Source organism: Tiliqua scincoides, chromosome 9, assembly GCF_035046505.1.
Source record: "Tiliqua scincoides isolate rTilSci1 chromosome 9, rTilSci1.hap2, whole genome shotgun sequence".
NCBI lineage: Eukaryota > Metazoa > Chordata > Lepidosauria > Squamata > Scincidae > Tiliqua > Tiliqua scincoides.
The window spans coordinates 4,397,536-4,421,825 of NC_089829.1; the positions used below are offsets into that span (position 1 = coordinate 4,397,536).

Below are 24,290 nucleotides of genomic sequence, written 5' to 3' on the forward strand. Positions count from 1 at the left end.
GAAGCAGTGTTGCCTACTGGCTAGCGTCACACTAAGGCATGAGTCTGAATTCCTGCCCAGCCATGATGCTTACTGTGTGGACGGACTAACTACAAAGGCACTAGCGTGCTACACCAATGCTAGCAGGAAGACAGCCAGCTTTAAATTCTTCAAGGCAGCCGCTTCCACCTGCTTGCCTCAAAAGTGGCCCTGGGGCAAGCAGAAAGCAGTTACAATAGGATGGATGGTGTGTAACAGAAACGGAGAGCAATCATTTGTCCTCGACAGCTTGGGACTGGGTGCCAGGCAAAAGACTGCTTGGTAACGAGGTTGGGCCAGAGAAAAGGCTGCAAGTTGAGCAACCCATGGTTGAGCTATGGAACTCCTTGCCACAAGACATTGCAATAGCTGCAACAGCAAGAGGATTTTTTTGAAGTAAATTTGAGACCGGTGTGTTTGTAGCTGTCAGCTGTGGTCGCTCAAGCTCACAAGTTTTCTCCATAAACCCAGCGATGCATGCTTGTGCCTGCGCAGCTGAAACATCCCTCAGTTACTCATTAATGCAGGCATGGGAGCTCTGCACCTCAAACATGTGAATAAGGGCATTTAGTGTGTTGCCTCTCCCTTTACCCCTGTCCAGGCTTGGCTTTGCTGCTCATCCTGATGGAGCCGGTTCCAGGGGAGCTGAAGACCATCCTCTCCATCTTTGGAGTTGGGTCTTTCATGGAAGGAGTCTGTACTACTATATTAACAGCCTTAGCAACCCAGTGTGTAGGTACTTGCCATTTGCCCATGATATTTTTCCTTGCCTGCTTCCTGTTCACATTGCTTAGGGCGCAATCCTAACCTGCAGTTATGCTGGCATAGGAGCCCTGGAGGGTCGCAAACATGCCGTAAAGCATGTTTGCGCCTCCATGGGAGGAAGCTGCGTCTGTGCCAATGCGCAGAGGCCAGCAGAAGCCTCCGCAGCGGCTTCCTCCCCGCCACTTGTGCCAGTGCACCCGTGCCGACACAAGCAGCGAAGGTGGGCGTGGGGGGCAGGGAGGAGGTTGGGGGAGGACGGGCAATGGGCGACCCCGGGGGCTGGGCTGGGACCAAGTGGTTATGCCTGATCTCAACCCCCGTGGAGAACGGAGCAGCTTCAAGTCACTCCACTCTCCACGGACTTGCGCCACCTCCAGAGGTAGCGCAGGTCTGAGGAGACCCATTGGGGCCAGAAGCCCTTACCCAGGGGTAAGGGGAAGAGCTTCCCCTTGCCTCTGGCTGAGCCACTGCTGGCCAATAACCCAAGTTGGATGCAGCGCAAGCCTCCTGGCTTGCCTGCTCCAGCACAGCTTTGGATTGTGCCCTTAGGCTGCAATCCTATGCATGCTTTCCTGAGAGTAAGCCCCACTGCAATCCTACGCATGCTTTCTTGAGAATAAGCCCCACTGAAGACAGTGAGACTTACTTCTGAGTAGACAAGTCTAAGATTGTACTCTTAGTCTTCTCTAGCATTCAGACTGCCTGCCTGCTTGTCTTCCTATAAGCTTGCCTGCTTAGTGTGTTTGGTATAAGGAAGAGACATGCTTGCTTAGAATGACTGTAAAGAAGAGAAGGGGTGTGTGCAGAGACAGGGTTCTCTCTTCTCTGCAGTTTACAGTACCTGTGGGAGGGGGGCTGGAGCATATCCCCCACAGATACCGGGGAAGCCTGCAGTTAATAAAAATTCTTAGTCATTTCTGAGAGTGCAAAGTGCTCCACATGTATTATCTTGATCAACAACCAAAGGACTGTTATCTCCATATCACAGACAGGGAAGACTGAATGATCCTAAAAGTATACAGAGCTGTTTACTCTGCTGTTTATATGTTTGCATCACCCATAGGCCAAAACCACACCTGAGCTGTATTACCTTTCGGTGGTTATGTCGGTGAGCAGTTTAACATCGGCCGGTGAGTGCCATCATTTCCCTTTGCGTCACCTCTTGCTAGCTAGAGCAAAGCACACTTGCCAAAATTTGGGGCATGCCCAGGCCGATCCCCACTTTGCTCCAGATCTGGCACTGTGGCCTGTGGTTTGTGTGAAAATGCCCTGAGAGAAGGGAGGTGCCAGCATTGGCAGCCTGCGCTGAGCCAAACCCTGGCCATTCTCTTGAGCTGGGAATACAGGGCTGAGGGCTGGGGGAGAGAGGAGGGCCAGGGCTGCTTCTCAAAATGCCATCAGCAGGCCTTGGCTTGAAAGCTATGCAATGGAGCCACGAATAGTCACTGCTCGGTCACTGGTCACTGCTAGCTGAGTGATTCCACCTGCTCTTGGTGTGAGCAAGAAGCGTCTTGGCTGCCCTCCATGTGAGAGATGGAGCTGCTTGTCAGCCTGCCTGGGAGAACTGGAGGCCAGAAGTGAGACCAAACCAGGAAGATCCATTCTGAAATGTTGTTGGTTCTTGAAAGAGAGAACCTCTATGATTGTAAAAATCCCCTCGAAGGATTTAGAAACGCCTGCCTCTGTAAACCGCCTTGAATTGAGTCAGAGGAGTAATCCGATGACCAGAAAGGCAGTATATAAATACCTAGTTATTATTATTAGGTCCTGCAGGGTATGTTAGCTGCAGCTGAGGCAGTTGACTTCTGGCAGCAGGTTTCCGGCAGAGGGGCTACATTCCTTGGGCTTATCACAAGGTCGTCGTCCGTCCGTCCCCCCAGCAGTGGTGACTAAGAAATGCCAGAGACCTGGGGAGAAGCGTTAACATCATGTCTTGCCAGTATCTTTCTTGGATGTCCGATCAACATAACATGACCTTTCTTGGTCATGAAGGGGGTTAGAAATTGTTAAAATAAGACACAATCCTATTCATGCTTGTTTGGGAGTAAGCCTGATTTGAGCTCAGTGAGACTGGCTTCCAAGTAAATATATGAAGGATGGGGCCAAACAGCTTATTTCAACACTCTCAGGAAAGGCTCGGTCACGACCAGCTTTTGTCAGATTCTGCCTTTTGCGGTTTGAACTTCAGAGTGTCCTGTGTATTTCTGTATAGCAGAAATTAAGCCCTGAAATAAGCAGTCTCTTATGGCAAACCCAACCAGGAGTCCTGTGGCAATTTTAAGAGGAAGAGTTTTGCCAATCTTTAAGATAAGATCCTCTTTTGTTAGAGGTGGGGGGTGGGGGTGGGAATTTCTCCCTGGGGATATGTTCATGAAAAAGGCAAATGGAGGCAGGACATCCTCTCCTAGGTCCAGTGGTAGACTAAAGCCCTCTCATACAAACTAGACTTATTGTACAGATTTGCTTTGCTTTAAAACATTTATTCCATGTCCATTAAGTGGTGTGCCTGCATGTGTGTGTGTGTGTGCACCAGGGAAGACTCAAATATTTAAGCAGCGAAGGTGCTGGAAAAAAGGAAAGTGCATGCAGGTTTTCAAGACTGGTTGGGGGCTTTTCTTTTTATAATACTATCATGTGGACTAGAAACTTTCTTAAAAAGTGATCTTCTGAGATTCTTAGAACACCAGACTTTGTGCAGAGCACCAGATGTTCAATATACACAATAGATGTCTACACTTTCAGGTAGAAAGGTGGGATATAAGTGTAGTAAATAAATAAATACACAGGAAATCACAGGTGTTCCATTCTCTCCTCTAACAGTGCCCCCTTGTTTCTTTCAGCCTTCTTCTCCATCCTAGGAATATTCTGGCTTGCCAATATAGTTTCTCCTGGCCTGATACTGAACAAGCAGGCAAAGACTGGGATCTGTTACAAGCCGGTCTCCGAATGCAGCTGCCTGTGGCACGTCTGACCCTCGACAGTCTGGGCCCCAAACCCAGCAGCCCTATTCCTCCAGCAACGTCTCTGCCTGCCATGGGTCTCATGCTAAACTGCCTCTGTCTTTGCAGTGGAGAAAACTGTCAGATCTCTGCTGCGACTGCAGCAGGAGGACCTTTAGAACCGGGGTATTGATAGCCAAAGCCTTTAACTATTCATATGTACTCGCGTTGGGGGGCCTTTGAGTCAATAGCACAGGGCTTTAGGGGTTCTATAAAGGGCTAACTCTAAGAGTCTCCCGACTTCTAACACACAAGTTTTTGTAGATCATTCCACCACCCCTGGTTTCTAAAAGCTCCCTCTTTTTTTGCACAAAACAGCATCTAAAAGCTTTTCGAATTTTTGGTGGAGCTTGAAATACAGCAGAATCAACTGGGAGACAGTTGCTATGGGAACAGATATGGAATCGGAGCTAGAAGGAGCCACGCTTGTCCTGCTAAAGCCCAAAGCTCCGATTTCCAAGACTGGGGTGGTCTCAGTTTGCAGTCTCAGTCGCTCCTTTCTGCCTTATAGGCGACAGTTGAGGATGAGGCATTCCCACTGCCCCCCCCCCCCAGCAGAACACAGTTGTGGCAATTTTCAGGAGGGAAAGAGAGGCAGCTGAAGTTGAGGCTTATCCCCACTAGGCCTGTTTACTTCAAGGAGAGTTCAGATACTCAGGTGCTTCTGCAGTACATCATTCTCCTATGACTATGCCAGAGCTCAGGTGACACACTGGCCTATATCCAAGTGTCCTTGTTTCAAAGGCTTCTTCTATGTGAGTTGCATGATGCACAAGAGTTGCATGTGGGATGTGTGTGTACAACTTAGGCACACTTATTCCAAGATGAAATATTCAGAGTTGTGGGAGTGGACTGGTACTTTGGGCTACAATTCAGTGCTGATTAAGCCTTTTCATCACAGCCAGACTGAACATGCTTCAGTCTTGGTTACGCAGTGGCCTCTGCCATTCTGCTGTTAAAGGAAGGTAGCTGATGGACTAGACCAAGGGTCTCCAAAATACAGCCTGGGTGCCATGTCTGGCTCACCACAAGATTTTATCCCGCCCGCAGAAACATTTTTTTTGGTCAGAGCATTTGCTAATGTTTGACATTTTTATTCATTATATATCATTTCTCAGTTTAAGCACAGCATTGTTTCTTTGTAATTGTCACAGTTCTCCTTTGTTCTGAATCATATCATACTGATTGCAAAAAAGATCCAAGTAAAACTTAGTCATTCATTCAAATTTCATTCATTCATTCTTTTTTTTTTTCAGCCTGTGAAAATGTGTAAAACATACAATGTGGCTCTTGTACTGAAAAGTTTGGAGACCCCTGGACTAGACTGTGAGCTAGGGCTAGATCAGGGGTCTCTAAACTTTTTGGCCAGAGGGCCACATAAAATATCTGGCATGGTGTCAAGGGCCAGAAAAATAAATAAATTTTAAATATAAAATTTAAATAAATACATTAGAAAGCTTCAGAAAGCCTAAGGCCTTCAGATGGTCCAAAAACATCACTTCAGATTTTTCAGGAAAACCAGGAAGTGATGTTTTTAGGTCTTTAGAAGGCATTTTGAGGGGAGGTGCCTGGTCCTCCTGGCCCTCAGAACACTCTCCAGACGCACCTGGAGCACAACTCTGGTCACTTTCAGTTGAGTGGGCCAAAGGCTTACAGAGGACCAGAGACTTGCCATGGGCCAGATACATGCTTGTCAGGGGTCGCATCTGGCCCTCAGGCTGGGGTTTGGAGACCCCTGGGCTAGAATTTTGAACTGGGTGGTAGGAGACCCAGATACAAACACCGGACAGGAAACTCAATAGGTGACCACTAGGCCAGTTGCTGTGTTGTTGTAAAGATGCAGAAATATTTGAACATATGCTAGTGGAAGTGCTAGAGAAATTCTCAGTAACAGGTCTCTTGCTAAGAATTACATATTATATAATTCATGTAGTTACAAGTTGTTAGTTAAAAACATTACTACAACCTAGTGATCCACTACAAGCAATCACTATTGTCTTTTGAGAACTCTGCCTTTCTATTTATTTATTTTTATTTTTCATATTTTTATACTTCCCTTCCTCCAAAGAGCTCAGGGTGGTGTACACAGCTTCTCCCCTCCTTCTGTCCTCACAACAACCCTGTGAGGTAGGTGAGGCTGAGAGAAAGAGGCTGGCCCAAAGTCACCCACGACGTTTCATGGATGAGGGGGGATTTGAACCTGGACCTTCCAGGTTTAAGTCCACCTCCCAAACCACTACACCACTCTGGCTCTCTGGATTCAACCTTCTCTGATGCACCAGACCTGATGACAAAATTTGGACTATCCTGGAAGCCTTAAAAATAAAGCAGAACTCTGTACTGTGTTTTTAGGGGCAAATGAATTTAAATAAATGTGATGAATTTGTTCCAGAATCGGCACCTGCATTTCTCATCAAAACTGTGGATTGAGATCATTTTCTTGAGTTCAGGTTTGAGTTCCCAGCCAAAATGTGCATATGCCTGGGCATGTGTCATGCAGCTCAAAGCACATTTACTCAGAGGTAAGCCCTGCAGAGCACAGTGGGACTTCCTCCCTGGAAAGTGTTCTTAGGATTTCAACTTAATAATTTAAGTCTAGTCTAGTGGAGAGTGTCTAGTGGAGAGTCTTTGCTCTCAAGCCAGAGCACCCACAGACACAGGACAGGAAAACACAGATTAAGGCTCAATCCTAGCCCCTTATGTCAGTGCTTTCCAGCACTGGCATAGCAGTGCCCATGGGACATGTGCTGCCTCCTGCAGTTGGGGGTCACCCACGGAGGCCTCCTCAAAGGAAGGGAATATTTGTTCCCTTATCTCAGAGCTGCATTGCCCTTATGTCAGTGCTGGAAAGTGTCGCTAACCTCAGCGATTTCCAGGCAACATAGGGTTGAGGCCAGCCAAAGAAAATGTTGGTAGCCCATTTTGAAGTCACATGATGCATTCTGATGTGCAGCCTTTTGCACCAAAATGTGCACTCATGCACAGGTTGCTTTCCCTCAAATATAACAGCTGTAAATGTGCTATGCATTAAGTGGGGCTATATCTTGACAAGCACCTGCTCTGCATGCAGAAAGTCCCATATTCAACCCAAAGCCCCATCTCCAGGAGAAAAATCCTGATGGAAACCTTGGAGAGCTGCTTCTGGTTAAGGTGAAAACTCCTGAGCTAGGTGCTGCCAATCAGCATAGGTAATACTGAGCTCTATGAACCAGTAGAAGGCAGCATTCTATCTTCACCAGAAGGTTCCATAGTTCAGTAACAGAGCACACACTTTGCATGCAGAAGGTCAATCCCTGGCAGGGAAAGACCTCTGTCCGAAGCCCTGGAAAGCTGCTGCCAGTGGGTTGACAATACTGAGCAAGATGGACCAAGGGTCAGGCTTGGTAGAAGACAGCTTCATCAGGAATATCTATAGTTCTGTGGCAGGGTCACCTGCTGTGCATGCAGAAGGTCCCTGGTTTAATCTCTGGCAGGATCTCCAGCTAGTGCGGGGAAAACCCTGGTATGAAACCCTGGGGAGACACTGCCAGTCAGTGTTGGCAATACTGGCTAGATGGATAAAAGGTCTGATTTGGTATGAAACAGAGTCATAGGTGGGTCAGGGGTTATATAAAGCTTTCCAGAGTTCTCACCCCAGTCACCCTACTTACTCTGACCTTTCAAGAAGTCCCTAGCCTTGGTTCCTCAACAGCGATGATGCTGATTTTACGCAAATTCTATGGGATCCCTTGGGGCCTCAGGAAGCCTTGTCCCTACTCTGCTGTTTTCTGGCAAGATCCTAGTTTCAGTTTATAAAGTTCCAAACAGCTGAGAAACCACACCTAGATCTGCTCCAAAGACCCTTTTCATTCTTCATGCTATGGGCTAAGCTCAGAGAAGGAAGCAGCTTTCAAAGTTGCATCTTGCAAGAGAGAGGCATATCCTCTGTACTTATTTATCTCTGTAACTTCCTAGTCAGCTGCTCCAGAGATCTGATAATCCCCAAACATGGCATATCCATCCACTGCTCCCAGAAGCAGAGAGGTATAGCAGATGCTTTTCAACCTGTAAGATCATTACATCTTTAGAGAACCAAGGTGTAACTTAGAGAATTCAATCTATGAAGCTTTTCTCAGCTGGAGAAACAGTGATAGAAAATTGGCACCTGAATTTACATCCTTAGTTAACCAGACTGAAGTTCTGCAATATCAGCTAACCCCTCCTGCACAAGTGATCATCCTCCATAGCCAAAGTAGTGCATCACAGAGCTATGCTCTGAGCCATAGCTCAGGGCATAGCTATCAAGCCCCTTTCTTGCCAGCAAGCCAGTAGTGCCTAGAGAGAACTGTGTGACAGGAGCAGCCAGAATCACCAGTGACGAACAGAATCACCAGTAAGAGAAGATAGCAAATTCATCCAGACCTCTGAGGTGCTTTATACATACAGCCCTCACACCATTCAGCAACCCAGCTTAAAAAAACATCAGTGTGAAATAACCGTACATGCTTCCACTTCCTCCCATTCCTCTGCTGTCTCCTTTGTGTCAGTTTTACACAAAGATTGTGAGACCCTGGGACAGGGGCCTGCTTCCACCCCCCCCCATCTCTCTCTGGTCTCCTTTGTGTCAATATTTATTGGTAAATCGATACAATTATTATGTCTTCATTAGGGACAGAGACCTTCCTTTATGTAAAAGCTAGGGTTATCAACCCCAACAGAAGCTATTCCTGCAGATTTAGGAATATTTTCTAACCTGATGCAATGTTGGAAGTTCCAAGAAACCTTGTTAAAATTTACAAAGTTGTTTTCAGGAGTCACCTGGAGATGGATGCCAATTCCTGGAGACACCAGTATAATCATGGAGAGTGGGCAATCCCAGAAAAAGCACCAGGCACACCTACTGGTGCTAGTAAATAAATCATATTGATGAGGCATTACGTGCAAAATCCTAAAATGCAACATTAAGTGCAGACACAACCCTATACAGGTTTATGCAGAAATAACACCCGTTCTGTTCAGGGGGCTTACCCCCAGGTAAGTGTGAATAGGATTGCAGCTGAAATCTCTTAGGGATGAAAACATTTCCCCCCCCCCCACCTCCACTCTACCCTTTCCATTATTAGTAGAAAAAAAGCAAGCATTTTACCATAACCTTAATTAAAGCTTGGTAAGAGTACTAGGGGCAGCATACTATAGTTTGGGTCCAGGTTATCCAAGGGACCACTTTCTCTCCTATTTTCCAGCCCACCCTCTTAGGTCATCTGAGGGGCCTTTCCTTCTAGTGCTGCCTTTATCCCAAGTTAGGGGGATGGCAGCACAGTGAGCCTTCTCAGTGGTGGCGCCACAATTATGGAACTCCCTACTGGGGGAATTAAGATCTATCCCCTCCCTCGTGGTGTTTCAGCACTAAATGTTTTCGTTTTGTCTGGCTAAAGGCTCTAAACTTTTTCGTTTTGTCTGGCTGATGGGCTGTCCGGCACCTGTGTCTCTACAGCAGTTCCTTGAATGTCTGTTTTGCCCTCCTCCAATTTTATTCATTATTTTTGAGTTTTTTTCATTGTTTTTATAAATTGTATTTTTTCATATAAACTGTAAGCCGCCTTGAGCATCTGCTCTGGTAGAAGAAAGGCAGGATAAAAATCTTTTCAATAAATAAATACTACAGCACGAGGGTGCATATCTGTTTTCCGGACCACCAGTTGCTCACTCCTTTTCGCCTACCCCAGACTGGAGAGGGAGGGAAGGATGGTGTGTTCAGTAGGTTTCATGCTTAATTTTATGTTTAAATAAGTGGTCCACGTTAAACCCAAGTGCAGTCTGGTGACATTGTTGGAGGATGTGAGGGTATATAGAAAGTCAGGTGCAGGGAAGCGACAACAGGTTTCTTGTTGTCTTTCATGCTCCCTGAGGCATCTGGTGGGCCACTGTGAGATGCAGGAAGCTGGACTAGATGGGCCCTGGGCCTGATACAGCGGGGCTCTTCTCAGGTTCTTAATGATAAGATGCCTGCCCATCAAGAGAGAGCGTGCACTCTGTGCATGCTCAGAAACACTCTTGCCATAACAGCAAGGTCTCTTGTGATCTTCTGTGCTCCCTGAGGCATCTGGTGGGCCACTGTGAGCTGAAGAAAGCTGGACTAGATGGGCCTTTGGCCTGATCCAGCAGGGCTCTTCTTATGTTCTTCTGTACTTGTTTAGCCCACACTCCATAGCCCCATCAATATTTGGTTCTAACTGGACTCAGGGCCCAATCCTATCCAATTTTCTAGTGCCAGTGCAGCTGTGCCAATGGGGCATGCACTGCGCCCTGTGGTGGGAAGGCAGTCATAGAGGCCTCCTCAAAGTGTGGGAACATTAGTTCCCCGGCCTCGGGGCTGCATTGCAGTTGCACCGGTGTTGGAAAGCTGGATAGGACTGGGTCCTCACCCTCTTACAGGCAGGAAGATAAGATCAGTGTAGACTAGTGGTTCTCAAACTTTTAGCACCAGTACCCACTTTTTAGAATGAGAATCTGTCACAGGGACGTGCAGTGGGTGAGGAGGCAGGAGAGGCAGAGCCTCCTCACCGGAGTCCTTCGAAAAACGCTGCTGCTGTGGGAGGTGCTCAAGCACTCAGAAGTGGTGGGGAGGCAAGTGAGGCAATGCCTCCCCACCAGAGTCCTTTGAAAAGCACCGCCGCCGTGCAAGGTGCCCACACTATGAACTGCCTCACCTGCCTCCCCACCCACACACATCCCTGATCTGTCAGGACCCACAGAAAGTGATGTCATGACCAAAGTAACATCATCCAGCAGGAAGCTGTTTCACACTCCCAGGCTGCACACATTTACCAGGAGGAAGCCCTATCTTTTGACTGTCACTGTCAGAAGCATATACATGGGGGCTTGTTGAAAGTACAGGTGCGTCACATTCCCCCAAATGCAGGCACAGGCCAGGGGAGCATCAAGTCCAATATACATTCACATGAATGGGGACCCACCTGAAATGCGCTCACGACCCACAGTTTGAGAAACACTGGGTAGACTGGCACACGGCGGCAGCTTAAGCCTCCTCCCCTTGAAAAAGACCTCCCCCCGCAAGGGGGCCTGACCCACCTCCCCCACAAGGCTCTTACCCTCTGCAGACTCTGTTGCGTCTTCGACCAGTCGAGGCTCCGTTGCTTGAGGGCGGAACCGAAGGCGGCGGGCCTGGTGCTCGGGGGGACATTTCACAGCCGTGCCCACAGCGCGCCTTTCTATTGGTCGCGGGCACCGGAAGCGGCCGCCGGTCCGTTCCCGAAGAGGCCCCCCACCGCCCGAAAGCGGAAGTGGGGAGGGGTCGTAGGCTCTGCCGCGGAAGCCGCTCGTGGTTCGGGGAGAGTATGTGATTCGGAGAGCGGCGGCCGAGGAGGATTTTGCGGCGGGCGGCCTGAGCCTGGGCGCGGGGGTCGGAGGAGGAGTGCTGCGTAAGGGGAGTGGCCGTGGTGGGTGGGGCAGGAAGGGGTCATTGGGGGTGGTGCAGGGCTGGGGGTGCTCGTGGGGTCGACCCCCAGAGGCCCCACATCTGGCCAGCTGGAGCAGGTGACAAGCCATGGTGGGCCTGGGAAGCTCCAGCATGTAGCTAGTCTGTGGAACTCCCTGCCACAGGATGTGGTGATGGGAACAGTGGACAGAGGGAGGTTCTTTTCCCTCTCACACAACACCAGAACCAGAGGACAGCCTCCAAAATTGAGTGTTGGGAGAGTCAGGACAGACAACACAAAATACTTCTGGACCCAGCATGTAATTAGTCTGTGGAACTCCTTGCCACAGGATGTAGTGAGTGGGTAGAGGAGTGCTCTTTTCCCTCTCACATAACACCACAACCAGGGTGCATCTGCTTAAATTGAGTGTTGGGAGAGGCAGGACAGACAAAATAAAACATTTCTTTACTCAGTGTGTAGTTGTTCTGTGGAACTCCTTGCCACAGGATGTAGTGATGGTATCTTGCCTGGATGCCTTTAAAGTGGAATGGGACAAATTTCTGGAGGAAAATTCCATCATGGGTTACAAGCCTTGATGTATATGTGCAACCTCCTGATTTTAGAAATGGGCTATGTCAGATGCAAGGGAGGGGACCAGGATGCAGGTCTCTTGTTATCAGGTGTGCTCCCTGGGGCATTTGGTGGGCCACTGTGAGATACAGGAAGCTGGACTAGATGGGCCTATGGCCTGATCCAGTGGGGCTGTTCTTATGGATAGAATTGGGCCCTCAGTAGCATGTCTTCTGTTAATGTTCTTGCCATTGGTGGAAAGTATTGAGGTTGATAGAGCCTCCTCTGAGTCTGCCTAAGGCCCACTTTCCATTTGAATCCAGATCCTAAATATGCTGAAGGCTAATGCTCATCATGTTGGCATCCTTCAGTCTCGGAAGACTATGGCATCGCGCTCTGAATAGTGGTTCTGGAACAGAGTGTCCTCTCCAGTGCGCGAAGCCTGGGTAAAGTAGGTATGGAGGATAGACTGTTACCCATGCAGCAAATTCCCCCTCTCCACGTCGCTGAAATGGTCCAATGAAAAGGCAGAAGCCAGTACGGCTGGTTCCAGCAGCGTTGCAGGAGTTGCCAGCGTGTGACTGTATACAGCTGCGAACTGCCTCAGGGACTCCGGCTCCTGATTTTACCTCAAGGTTTTCTCCTGATGCCTTTTCCATAACTGGATATAGCCACAAAGCAGTGGAGGTTTGGGATCAGAGTTTTCCTTCTCTCAGATGAGCTGCCTTCCCAGGCTGACATCTACCTGGTGGCTGTTTAGTCACCTCTTATGACAAGTACAGCCAAACTGAGGGCCTATTCTTATCCCCCAGCCCCCAGGGGTGAAGGTTAATGCTACTGCTTGTCAAAGCTTACAATTTTTCCAGTTTGTTCTAAAGTCGTGCTTGTCCTAAATTCTGCAGCAGCACATGGAAAAAGACAACACCCAACTCTCCATCTCCTGCTAGATCTCGATGGCAGACAATAAAGTCCAGTCACAAGGATATATCAAAGGCTCATGAGGTTTAGCTCATTTGGAGTAAACTAGGGTTATCTGCCACCTTTAATGGTGAACAACGTAGCTGATAGAATTTAAACACTGTTTTCTCTGGCATAGTAATTCAGTGTGATCTGAACAAAAAGTGGTGCAGTGGTGTAGCTAGAGGGGGTGCAAAACACTAAGTTTTGTGGGGAGCCTCACCACAGCATGCAAGCAGCCCCTCCCCTTTGGAATCATTCTGGGGGGAGCAAAACAGAGGCGTTCACCTTGACTACCCGTGCGCTCCATCCTGCATTCGCCTCTGTTTTGCTCCCCCTGCTTGGAAGGGGAGGGGAGGGGCCGCTTTCACGCTGCAGTGAGGTTCCTCGCAGAACTTAGTATTTTGCACCCCTCTAGCTACTCCACTGAAGTGGTGTGGCATAGGGGTTCTGATACCTTTGAGTGGAGTTGAGAATGGTGATGACAAGCTGAAGAGGGAGTTGGGCTGCAATCCTATACGTGCTTTCCTGGGAGTCGGTGGTGTAGCAGGAAGGGGGCAGAGCAGTCAGTTTGGCAGGGAGGCTCAGTGGGGCAGGCAAGCTGCCCCTCCCTTTGGAGCCATTCTCGGAGGGAGAAGCAAAATGGAGTCCTACATTTGAAATAGGCTGTCCTATTCTAAAACTACCTTCATTTAGCTTGTCTCTGCACTTAATTACCAAGAGAGCCCCCAAATGGAGTATTGTCTGTTCTTAACATTTAAATATACAGCAGAATAAAAACTGACCTTTGTCCTAGTGCAAAGTCCTTTTAGGTCTCTTCTTCTATAACACTTGTGCTGGTAATTTCCTATCTACACCCAACAAATACACCTCTTGTCTCCCTCAGATGTCTGTTTTGGAGGTAGTTTAAAATGGCTTCAAGGGGAGCAACTGAGACCAGTAAGCTGAAGCAGAACCTGGAAGAGCAGCTGGACAGATTAATGCAGCAATTGCAAGATCTGGAAGAGTGCAGGTAACACGAAGCTTCCAGGTAAAGATCAGTCTGACATGAAAGTTTTGCAGAGTACCTTGTGCAGCAGGATGAAAGCAGATCTTTATTCTCCTCCTCCTCCTCCTGTCCTTTAGCTGATTGAACTAGGATGGGACTGTGTGTATACTCATGCGGCACAAACTCCTAGTCTCCATATCCTCTGAGCTTAAGTATATGTACTTTCCAGTTCTGATGCAGCCATGCCAACAGGGTGTGCACTGCATTGTGGAGGGGCAGTCACAGAGGCATCCTCAGGGTAAGGGAACATTGTTCTCTTGCCTTGGGGTTGCAGTGTGGCTGCATCAGTGCTGAAAGACGGATAGGACTGGACCCTGAAACAATTGTATATTCTTTCCCTGTTCATCCTGCCTTGTTTCAGCACCCATTCCTCTGTTGTCTGTGTGTGCTGATTCCTAGACTCAGGGCCTAGGAGAAGGGGGTAAAGGGGGTAATTTGTACCTGGGCCCAGGAGCCAAACGACAGGGCCCAGAAATGTCCTGGGATCTTACATTTTCCTAACTCAACGTGCTGCCTGCGCATGATGCTGAGGGCATTACTGTGGGCACATGGCAGCAACTACTGCCACAAGCTATACACACCAGGCCCAGAAATGCATACATTCCTTAACAGTGTCACAACTGGGAGGAAACTGACCTGCTACAGTAGTTCTTCAGCTTGTGGATCCACTTACCATGAAGGAGTGTAGAGGAGCTCAGTGACACAACTGCAGGACTGCAGCTGCTGCAGAAGCAAGTTTTGGTGCACACAGGTCACTTTCCATTCTAGTGTGAGCCTAAATACAATGATCCTCTTCTCCTGCAATGATTTTCTATATTTAAAAGATTTTAGAGAGACTTTGGAGTATGTTTGGTTTCCCATATTACTGTATCTAGCTGCCAGCACTGGGCAGGCAGGTAGTCCTGAGCTCTGCATTGGCAGAACTGGTAGACCTGGGCTCCAAAGAATGGCTATTCTGGCTGTTGCCACTTTCCTCCTGCTTGTTTTGCCCCCATTCTGCCCACCCCCCTTGCTATCCCCCACTCTGTTTTAACTCCTCCCTCTTTGGGAAGGGACCCAAGAGAAACTTTGTACCCCCTGATACAATTCCTCTCAGAGGCCCTGCCTAGACTGTAAGGTCTTTGAGGCAGAGACCTGCTTTCTTGTACAACTTGTAGTGCCATGCTCAGGATCATCCTAAATAAACAACTTTTTGAATGTTGGCCTTTTTCTAGAATTCCTTTAAAATCATCTTAAAAGGTTAGTGGGGATGATACGTTGTGCTGCTTTTTCCTCACCGTGGGCAGCTTTTTCCTGGTGACCACATTAAGAATGTCATTATGATGCTGGTATTGTGTTTTTCATCATGCTGCTTTGAACAGTGGGAGTTGTACTGCACCTGGGTGGCCTGTTTTTTAGTCTTTTAAGTTTTCTCTTTTAGTCCAGTATTGAACTGGCTTCCTTGCAGGATCATGGTCAACATCATGTGGGTTACTTTGGGTAAGAAACAGGAGATGGGGACAGAGACATGCTGGGCTTTGTCATCTGAATCCTACTGTTGGCTCTCTTTCAGAGACGAACTGGATGCGGATGAGTATGAAGAAACCAAGAATGAGACTCTGGAGCAGCTGAGTGAGTTCAATGATTCCCTGAAGAAGATCATGTCTGGAAACATGACTTTGGTGGATGAGCTTAGCGGGATGCAGCTGGTAAGTATGTGGGTGGCTTCTTGCAGCAGTGTGTCTGAAATTATGGAGCAGTCCAGAGTGCAGCCTCAAACAGAATGAAAAGTGGATTGCAAAAGTCTTAGGATGCAGTCTGTACACACTTACCTCAGAGTAAGTCCCATAGAAATAAATGGGCTCACCTCTGAGTAGGTATGCCCAGGATTGTGCTGTTCACTGTTGCTATGTGCGTTGGTCTTGGGCATCATTTTCTGTAGCCATTAGTTAGCATTGACTTTTTAGTGGATGCAGTTGGCCAAAGTATATTTATGGGATAAGATGTTATAACTCTATAGGTTTTTAATTCTTTCTGTGTGAGGCCTGGAATTTTGGTTTGATAGAAAGGGTGAAAATACCTTCTAGAGTACACCAGTGGTTTTGAACCAGTAGTTCTTGACAGTATGGCAGGTGGACTTATCCCCACTGCCATGGTGACCACAGAACACTGTCCTGCCCGGCCGGACCCTACTAGAAGTGGAGGTGATTTGGGTGGGGATGCACTAGTGCGCAAACTGTCCCTTCAAATGAGGCACAGTCTGGAGAAGGAGGCAACAGAGCAAAAGTCCAACTCTGAGGCAAGCTGCCCTCTCCTGTGTGTAGCTGCCATCTCAGGGGGCACTTAAAAGTGTATCCCGAAAAGGTGATGCTTGGAAAAGTACTGACAAAAAAAGGATGGAAAACCTTGACTTAAACCATAGTTTCCCAGTTCAGATGTCATGGGAAATAGTGGCTTAACAAATGAACTTTTTGCATTTTCCTGGGTGTACGAAGGGAGGGATGAAAAGTAGAGGGTAGCATCCAAGCATCTTATGTGTTATTTCAGGATCCAACAAATTATGGCTTCTTTCTTCTGCTGAAACAGGCCACTTTGCAACTGAAGGCCCAATTCTATCCCTTTCCAGGGCTGATGCAGCCATGCCAATGGGGCATGCACTGCATCTTGCAGTGGGGAGGCAGTCACGGAGGCTTTCTCAAGGCAAGGGAATGTTTGTTCCCTTCCCTCAAGACTGTATTGTGGTTGCTGGAAAGTTGGATAGGGTAGGATTGGACCCTTAGCTGTGTGTTAAGTTGTTGAGCTGCAGGAAGTGCCTGGTATGATAACAGATGGGTCTTTTGGGTGGGTTTATTTAAAGAGAGTTTAAGTGCTCCGTGGGTTGCTGATGTATTTGATAATGGTGCTATACCTGGCAATGGAGATGTTTGCTGTTGACAATATGTGCTGAGTTTTGGCTTGCAATCTTTCTTCCAGGCTATTCAGGCAGCTATTAGTCAGGCTTTTAAAACCCCTGAAGTCATTCGAATGTTTGCCAAGAAACAGCCTGGGCAGCTACGGACAAGGTTGGCCGAGGTAAAGGTCTTTTCTTTCTTTAAACATCCACTCCACACTTCCACCACTATTGCTCCATCCGGATTCCACTTGATGTCTCTGAGTCAGAGCGGTGTAGTGGCATGGTGTAGTGGTTAGAGTCTCTGAAAAAGGGGACACTAGTTCGAATTCATGATGCAGCAGGCAGCCTCTGTTGATTGCTCACTCGCCAAAGGCATTAATTCCTTGATTAATTCCTTTTGCACAGGACACAAAGATTAGGAATTAATGTTATGAGGCGTGCATGTCTTTATTCATCAACTATGAGAGTGGTGATTTTTCCCTTGTCCTCCCCCATCCCAATCTCCCGTATAGATGGACAGAGATCTGATTGTTGGAAAGTTGGATCGAGATCTCTACACCCAGCAGAAAGTGGAGATCCTCACTGCTCTCCGGAAACTTGGCGAAAAGGTATAGATTTGGGATAGCATGTTGCTCACATGGAGTTTTGGTTCCCTGATAAACTGGTATTTTCATTTCTTTTTTATAACTTCTTGAAAACACTAATCCTTGTGTCAGTGAACAAAGTTGTAACACACTTGCTCCTAGTGTTTTAACTACAGGTGGAGCCTATTTATCTGCGTTGGTTCCGTTCCATGACTCTGAGATTAACAAAAAATGTGTTGTGCTAAATTCCATAGAGTTACGCAAATACACTGCAGCCTGACACTTCCGGATGGAAGGAAACTAAGGCAGCTGTTATCAATCCCCTCCACTCCTTTCTCAGCCCTCTGTCTGATTCTCTCACAGGTGGGATGCTGACCTTTTGAGAGTCTAGTCCTATGCATTTCTACTCAGAAGTAAGTCCCATTCTAGTCAATGGGGCTTACTCCCAGGAAAGTGTGGAAAGGATTGTAGCCTTGCTGGGCTGTTTTGTTTCCTTGGGCTGGAGCACAGAGAGCGCCTGCACCATCTGGGGAGGGCAAACTCTCCCTGGGTTTTTTAAAACAATCCCCTCTGTTGCTACTGCACCTGCCCCTGTGTGTGTGTGTGAGAGAGAGAGAGCTCCACCTTGCTGCATGTGCTCTGGCTGCAGAGGTTTTCCGCCCCCCCCTTCCCCTCTTCAGTCTCTTTGCTGGCTCAGGCAATCCAGAAGTCTTACAGTTCCTTTGAAGGGGGAACCTCTTCCATGGCTCCAGGGCTATTTCCCTGCCTGTGCCAGGCAGAGCCTTTTTGCAGTGTTTTGGGCTGCCTAGAAAAGGAGGGAGATACCATCGCAGGGCAAAGGAGACAAAGGTGTGTGTGACTTTCAGTTCCCCTACCCCATTTGCATTGAGACAAATCCGAACCTGGTATAGCTAAATCAGCATAAATAGGCTGCACCTGTACTCTGCAACATCATTTAACATACTGTCTGATACTTAGGCCGAATTTAGGTTTGGGTTCTTATGGTTGTGGATGAGCTTAGCTGACCCTCAGCTGTGCACATTCTTTGCTTGCAAGAGGAGGAAGTTTTGCATTTCCATCTTGGTTTGAACTAATCTAACCAGTGGCATAGCCTGAGGGGGTACAAAGTGCTAAGTTTTGCAAGGAGCCTCACGGAAGCATGCAAGCTGCCCCTCCCCTTTGGAGCCATTTCTGGCAGGGGGAGCAACATAGAAGTGTTTGCCTCTGTTTTGTTCCCCCTGCACAGTATGGCTCCAAGGGGGAGGGGCCACTTGCATGCTGTGGTGAGGCTCGCTACAAAACTTGGCGCTTTGCACCCCTCTAGCTACGCCACTGAACCTCACTTTCCTGTTTTGTCCAAATATTGGGCACGGTGGTTTGTTCAAACCCCTATTAATTCACAGGCTTCTCTTGCAAATCAGTATCAAACTATGGTCTGTTATCTTGGCTTATGAACAAATGGAAGCTTGAACAATTCATATTCAAACAGGAAGCTGTGGTTTGTTCAAGCAATCGGAAGCTTCAGACTTCCTCCTGAGTTGTGCTGGCCCAAGGCTCACTGTAGTCAATCTGCAGTCTTCTAAACCATTTTTCATACTGGAGATTGCCTGAATTCAACCTTAGACCTGAAACAGCTTTCTATAACTTTCCTCTGTTGATTGTGTTCTTCCTGTTCATGGGGCCTACACACATAACTGCTGTATGAATGACTTCTGTGGCTGATTTGTTTGTGTTCATTTCAGCTGACTCCTGATGATGAGACATTTCTTTCAACTAATGCTGGAGCTGCGCTCAGCCAATTTGAGAGAGTCTCCAATGACCTTGGTAAATCTTTTTTTTTTTTATTTCCTTTTCTGATCTAGATTTTTCATCCTAGTTGGTGGAACAACATGATGGCTCATAATCCTGAATGCATAATCCTTCCTGGTTTCTGTGTTGGTTAGGAGCATAACGTGGGATCTACACTACTATTATTTATTCCATTTAGCTCTGCCCAGGAGGCCTTTGTCTGTTTAGAAAGGAACAAAGGGGAAGGTTTGGGAGTAGGGTGAGTGGGGGGAAGAATAGACTTTGGTTTTTTAAACTAAAGACTCTTGTAGCACCTTGAAAACTAATTGCTTTCTGTCAGCATTTAATACATGCGGTTGTGAAGTGGAATCCATCTGATGAGATTCAAGAAATTGAATCTTTATTAGGCCTGTGCATGTGTTTTATTATTTTGTGGTACGTCATGCAAGCTTATGCTGAAATAAATTCATTTTTAAGGTGTTGCAAGACTCTTGTTTTTGCTGCAATTCAGTTATCCTTCAGTAATGTGTACTTGGTTTTAGTTATGGAAAATGAACTACTGGGGGTTGTGTAAAAGGTGGGTTTTGGGGAGGGGTTTGAAGGAAGAGAGGTGGCACCATTGGACAAGCCACAGAGAAGGGGGAGACATGGAGCAGGGCTCTCCGTGTTGGACAAAGTGAGTGAGCCAATTTAAATGGAGAGAGACCGTTCTTTATTGTGATCTCACTCCAGTACAGGCTTTGAAGGTAACCAACAACACCTTTAACTGAGCCTGGAAGTATTGGCACACTGGTGGCCGATAAAGAGGAGACAGGATAGGAGCGAGATGCCCCCACTAGAACTCTTGCTGCAATACTGGGGCCAGCTGAAGCCTCCAGGCACTGAGTCCCCCATCTTTTCTCTTTCTTTCTAAGCTCAAATATATACCTCTTTTCTTTTCAGGTGAGGTGCTCTGAGCCTGCTGTTTTTGACCTTTGTGTGTGTGTGCTTCATTCCAGGCTCTGGGGATAAAGTCTTCGCTCTGGCAAATTTTGAAGTGGAAAAATCACAGCAATGAAGGTCTTCCTTCTGTGGGGCACTTCAGTCCGCCTTCTTCGACTGTGTTGGGCGTTTTGTTTTTTTTCTAACCATGTTGTTGTTTTGTGTGTTTCTTACAAATTTTTGTAATGCCCCTCATCTGAACAGGCCCAGCCTGCGCAAAAAGTGCACTTTTGCAAGCTCAGCACCTTTGGTGCTGAGGCATAAACACTAAGTGGTACTTTTTCAACATACAGAGTCCATAGTTAATGTATTGGGATTGTCCTCTTCTTGGATGGAAGCAGGTTTGTGTCAGGTGTCTTCTTCCTTCATGTCTTTGAATTAGAATTTCTCTAGTAAAAGATTCTCTCTCTCTCTCTCTCTCTCTCTCTCCTTTTTTCACCTTGTCCTGTGATGGAAGAAAACCTCTCTGGTGAGCAGCCGTTGAGTGTCGACAGCTACGCGTCTTGCTCTCTGCAGCAGCTTGGTTGCATTTGTTTACCTTTTTGGGGGGAGTAAGGAAAGGTTGTGCAGTTCTGCTTGTCACATAGCAACCTTGTGCTTGCAACTGCCTGAAAACCAAGAGTCTCTCGCCCTGCCTGGTCTGCTCTGGGCATGAATGGAGGCCATTGTGTAGCCAGGTTTTGATTGGTGAATAATGGCTGCCCCGTTGGGAGCTTTTTGCAGCAATTTAACTTTGTGGGTCGGGATGACAAGGAAAGCGGTCAGCGGCAGCAGCAAGGGGCCCCGTCTCTGGCCTCCTTTGGTAGCCTGGAGTGTTCTTGGCTGCAGGCTGCCATTCTTCTCTCGTGTTTCTGGGGCGGCATGAAATAGTTTCCTTCCAAGTAGAAACAAACAAACAGAGTGAACCTTCTTTTGTAGGCCTGGCCTTCTCCATTGCTGAATGAAGGTCACACTGGCTCATCATCGACCTTGGTGCAGGGCCCCCCAGGGACTTCCAGCCACAACTCAAGATGCTTGCTTTTGACCTACCAGACTGTCAGAGGTTGGACTGTATGCATTTAAGATGCCTTTCCTGTTGGTTTCTTGTTGTAGTATTTCTAGTAACCTTTTTAGCCTGCCCTCCTCCAAGGAAGTCAGGATGGTGTACATGTGTTGGTCTCCCTTATGTTATCTCCACAACAACCCTATGAGGTATGTCAGGCTGAGAAATTGTGACTGGTCCGAGGCCAGCTAGTGAGCTTTCTAGCTGAGCTGGGACTTGAACCATAGCCTGTCTGTGTCTGGCATTCTAACCATTGTACCACAATGGGTATTGCCTAGAGCAGGGGTATCAAACCTGTTTCATACCAAACTTCATGATGCCGGCTGAGGGCTGGAAGTGATGTCATTAGGCAGGAAGTGATGCCATTAAGCAGGTCATAACCAAAAATAAGCACTTTTTCTCACTTAGGAACTCATTAGCCGCAAATGACAGAGAAGAAAATACACAAATCTTGATTGTATTTCAAGATATGGAAGAGCCCAATTTTCATGTGGGCCGCCCTTACAGCACTAACACCTCAGCACTGCTCAGCAGTTGAGAGCCTGAGGGTCGGATAAAAAGCTTCCGTGGGCGGCATCCAGCCCCTGGGCCTTCTGTTTGACACACCTGGCCTAGAGTTTGCCTGGTTTGTGTGAATGGAGGGTTTCTTAACAGGCCCCTATTGAAGAAGGGTTTTATGTCACGTAAGGTTTCTTGGGGACGTTGCACGGTTGGAGCCCCAGAATCTGTTTTCTGGATCATTTTTTGCTACACCTTTTAACTTAGATAGCCACAGAGAGCCTCTGGCTTCCCCTCTAGAAGCATCTCATTGACCCCAAGAGGAAATAGGATGCATTCATTGAGGTTCTTCTGAATAAGCGGCACTGATACCTTGTTCACCTTGTGCCTCTGAAACGGGGTGGGCGAGAGAACTTTTACTTAATTTGAACACCCACCTTCTTTCTTGTCTCCTTCTCAACTTGTTGCTTAACCCATTCACCTTAGAGCTTGGTGTAAAATATGAGTTAATAGCAACACATTAATCACCTCTCTTACTGTTTCCATATATCCCAAATGAACCCCCCTCCCCCATTGTATTTTGAGAAATTGCTGCATTTTCCCTACTGCTTAAGAAAGAAGCAAATACAGTGCATATATTCTGTTTTCTTGGCTTGCAGCCATGTGGGGGTCGCCAAAGGGGAACTGGCAGAATGTTGCACCAATTCAGTTCTCCTTTATTCAGCATTTCTGAAAGTGCTGTAATGAGATGGGGGGAAGAGGGTGGGAGGAATGGTTTGCTTGCAAATGAACAATGGGCCTAGCATATCTCCCACAAACCAACCACCTGACAGAAGGGGAATGGAGATAACCCTTCTTAACTTTACCAATCTTTTGTGATGGCAGTGTTCCAAAGGAGCTCTGCAATCAGGCAAGGGGGAAATGTCCTACTTTTGCCCCCCCCAACAACTAATTTTTAGACTAACAAGTTAAGTAGATTTGTGGATTGTACCACTTTGGGCTGTGAGTGGCTGGTGTTGGGATTTCCATATTTGAATGGAAATGTGCCTGTGCTTCCCATGGACAGAAAAAAATAGCATGTTGGGGATAAACCTGAGTTGCAGCCTTTTTCCTGGCATGCTAGCTTTCTACATGCAAGGTGCGCGTGTGTGAAATCATTCATCCATTTACAGTTCAAAGCAGAAATGGCCTAGGTGAGAAGCTCCTACAGACACACAGAATGGTGGACACTGGACACTGTAGAACAGCCAGAGGTGTGCTGGCAAGTGCTGCCCCACCCCACACTGCCAGTGTGATTCTAGTTGCAACCTCAGTCCTCCCTGTGAGGCAAACACTGTCCGTGGTGGGGGGAGGGCAGGCCTTGCCTGTGCTTTGCAGCCATGTGTGACAGTGGAGATTCTCTGCCAATTCCTAATCCTAACACAGGCTGGGCCATGTGCTGTCGTTGGATGCATAAACTGCAACTGAGGGGGCAGCTCACACTGCATTGGAGCCCTCCCATTAACATGGCAGAAGGTTTGGCTTCTCACATTTGCTTGGCTTCAGAGATCAGCAGACTGGAAGCAAAACTCCCAGCTGCCTCAAGTAAGTGAGCTGCACCACTAAGGAACAACAGGATGCCCTATTGGCTTAATCTAGCCTGTTGGAGCAGACAGAATTACTCAGAGCAAGTGGGCAGTTCCTGCAGGCAAAAGAAACTCATTTAGCAGGAGTTCATGGGGGGAGAGAATGCAATGTACAATTCCTACGTTTTGGTTTTCTACGCCAGGGATCCTGCGGCTTTAAAAGCTGCATGACAGGTAGATGTGAGAGAAGGGGGCCCTTTCCAGCTGGACACATCTATGTCGGGGAATGCTGCAGTCTGCGGGGGTTCATAATATTCCAAAGGAAGGTGGGAGAACAGCCCTGCCCCGAAGAAAACGAGAAGAGCAGTATGACTGGACTTGGCAGAGGAAGAACTGGGGCTCGATCTGGAGAACTTAATGAGCCTGGAAGTCTCAGCACAGCATTTCCTAGGTTTAGGGTGTTCCTTTTTGGGCTCTGACGCTTTGGACCACCTTGGCTGTGGTCACCAGTGTTCTCTGTGGCTCTGTGGTCACCAGTGTTCTCTTGGCATGTGGGAGAACCCTTTGCATGTATATATTTAAAGGAACTGTGAAAGGTTGACTGCAGCGTATACAAATGTGCAGGGACCTCTTTTCCCTGAATGCTGCAGCAGTCTCATTAGCGATGATTAGGGGGTTAGCCCTTTGCCTGCAGAAACAGGGCTTTGCAGGCACAAATCCTTGCCTTCAGCCAAACCCAGCCACTGCACCAGCAGGGAAACAGGCTGCTGCCTCTGATCTCCTGCTTTCTGCCTTGAGATTTGCATTTTTTCATCCCACTTTGCATATTGTTCATCTCTGTCTAATAAGCTGTCACGGAGGAATGCATTTTATTTTGATTGTTGATGTATTCCCCCCCCCCAGCACACTTACTTTTGGGGGATATACCTATTGCCACTTAACAGGGCTCCCTCTGACAATTCCAGTCATCTCAGTTGCAATATGTGATTTTGGATGCATTTTTTTGTGGCAGGAGGAGGTCTGCTTTTTTCACTTTTAAGCATCCAAATCTTAAAGCTAAAATTGCTTAAAGCAAGAGAAATTCAGGCTCAAGGCGTCTTAATGCTTGGTGTTGAAAATTTTAATCCGTTTAAGAAATTTGCCTGCAACTGCATAGATGCTGAAGCCCATCCAGGGAAGGAGAGA

The 24,290-nt window shown here is 47.5% G+C and overlaps 2 protein-coding genes across 5 annotated transcripts in view; one reads left to right on the top strand and one right to left on the bottom strand.

The window, feature by feature from the left end:
• Nucleotides 1–24,290, bottom strand: part of NMNAT1 (nicotinamide nucleotide adenylyltransferase 1) — a 61,785-nt gene that overhangs the window by 16,234 nt on the left and 21,261 nt on the right. Inside the window, exon 1 of one of the 2 annotated variants that reach the window (XM_066637385.1) lies at nt 10,874–10,898. The exons of the other annotated variant lie outside the window; for it this stretch is intronic. The gene's annotated coding sequence lies outside the window, so the exon portion shown is untranslated. Of the gene's footprint in view, nt 1–10,873; nt 10,899–24,290 lie in introns of those variants that run through there. 2 annotated transcript variants of the gene reach the window in all.
• On the top strand, nt 11,035–20,415 carry LZIC (leucine zipper and CTNNBIP1 domain containing). 3 transcript variants are annotated; one of them, XM_066637388.1, is made up of 7 exons: nt 11,035–11,117; nt 13,614–13,739; nt 15,328–15,463; nt 16,728–16,826; nt 17,160–17,255; nt 18,974–19,055; nt 20,018–20,415. In XM_066637388.1, the coding sequence occupies exons 2-7, from the start codon at nt 13,639–13,641 to the stop codon at nt 20,074–20,076; spliced, it is 573 nt and encodes a 190-aa protein (XP_066493485.1). In that variant the 5' UTR covers nt 11,035–11,117; nt 13,614–13,638; the 3' UTR covers nt 20,077–20,415. The 3 variants fall into 3 exon arrangements, with proteins under 3 accessions (XP_066493485.1, XP_066493484.1, XP_066493483.1); XM_066637387.1 differs by having other exon boundaries at nt 11,047–11,221; XM_066637386.1 differs by having other exon boundaries at nt 11,047–11,203.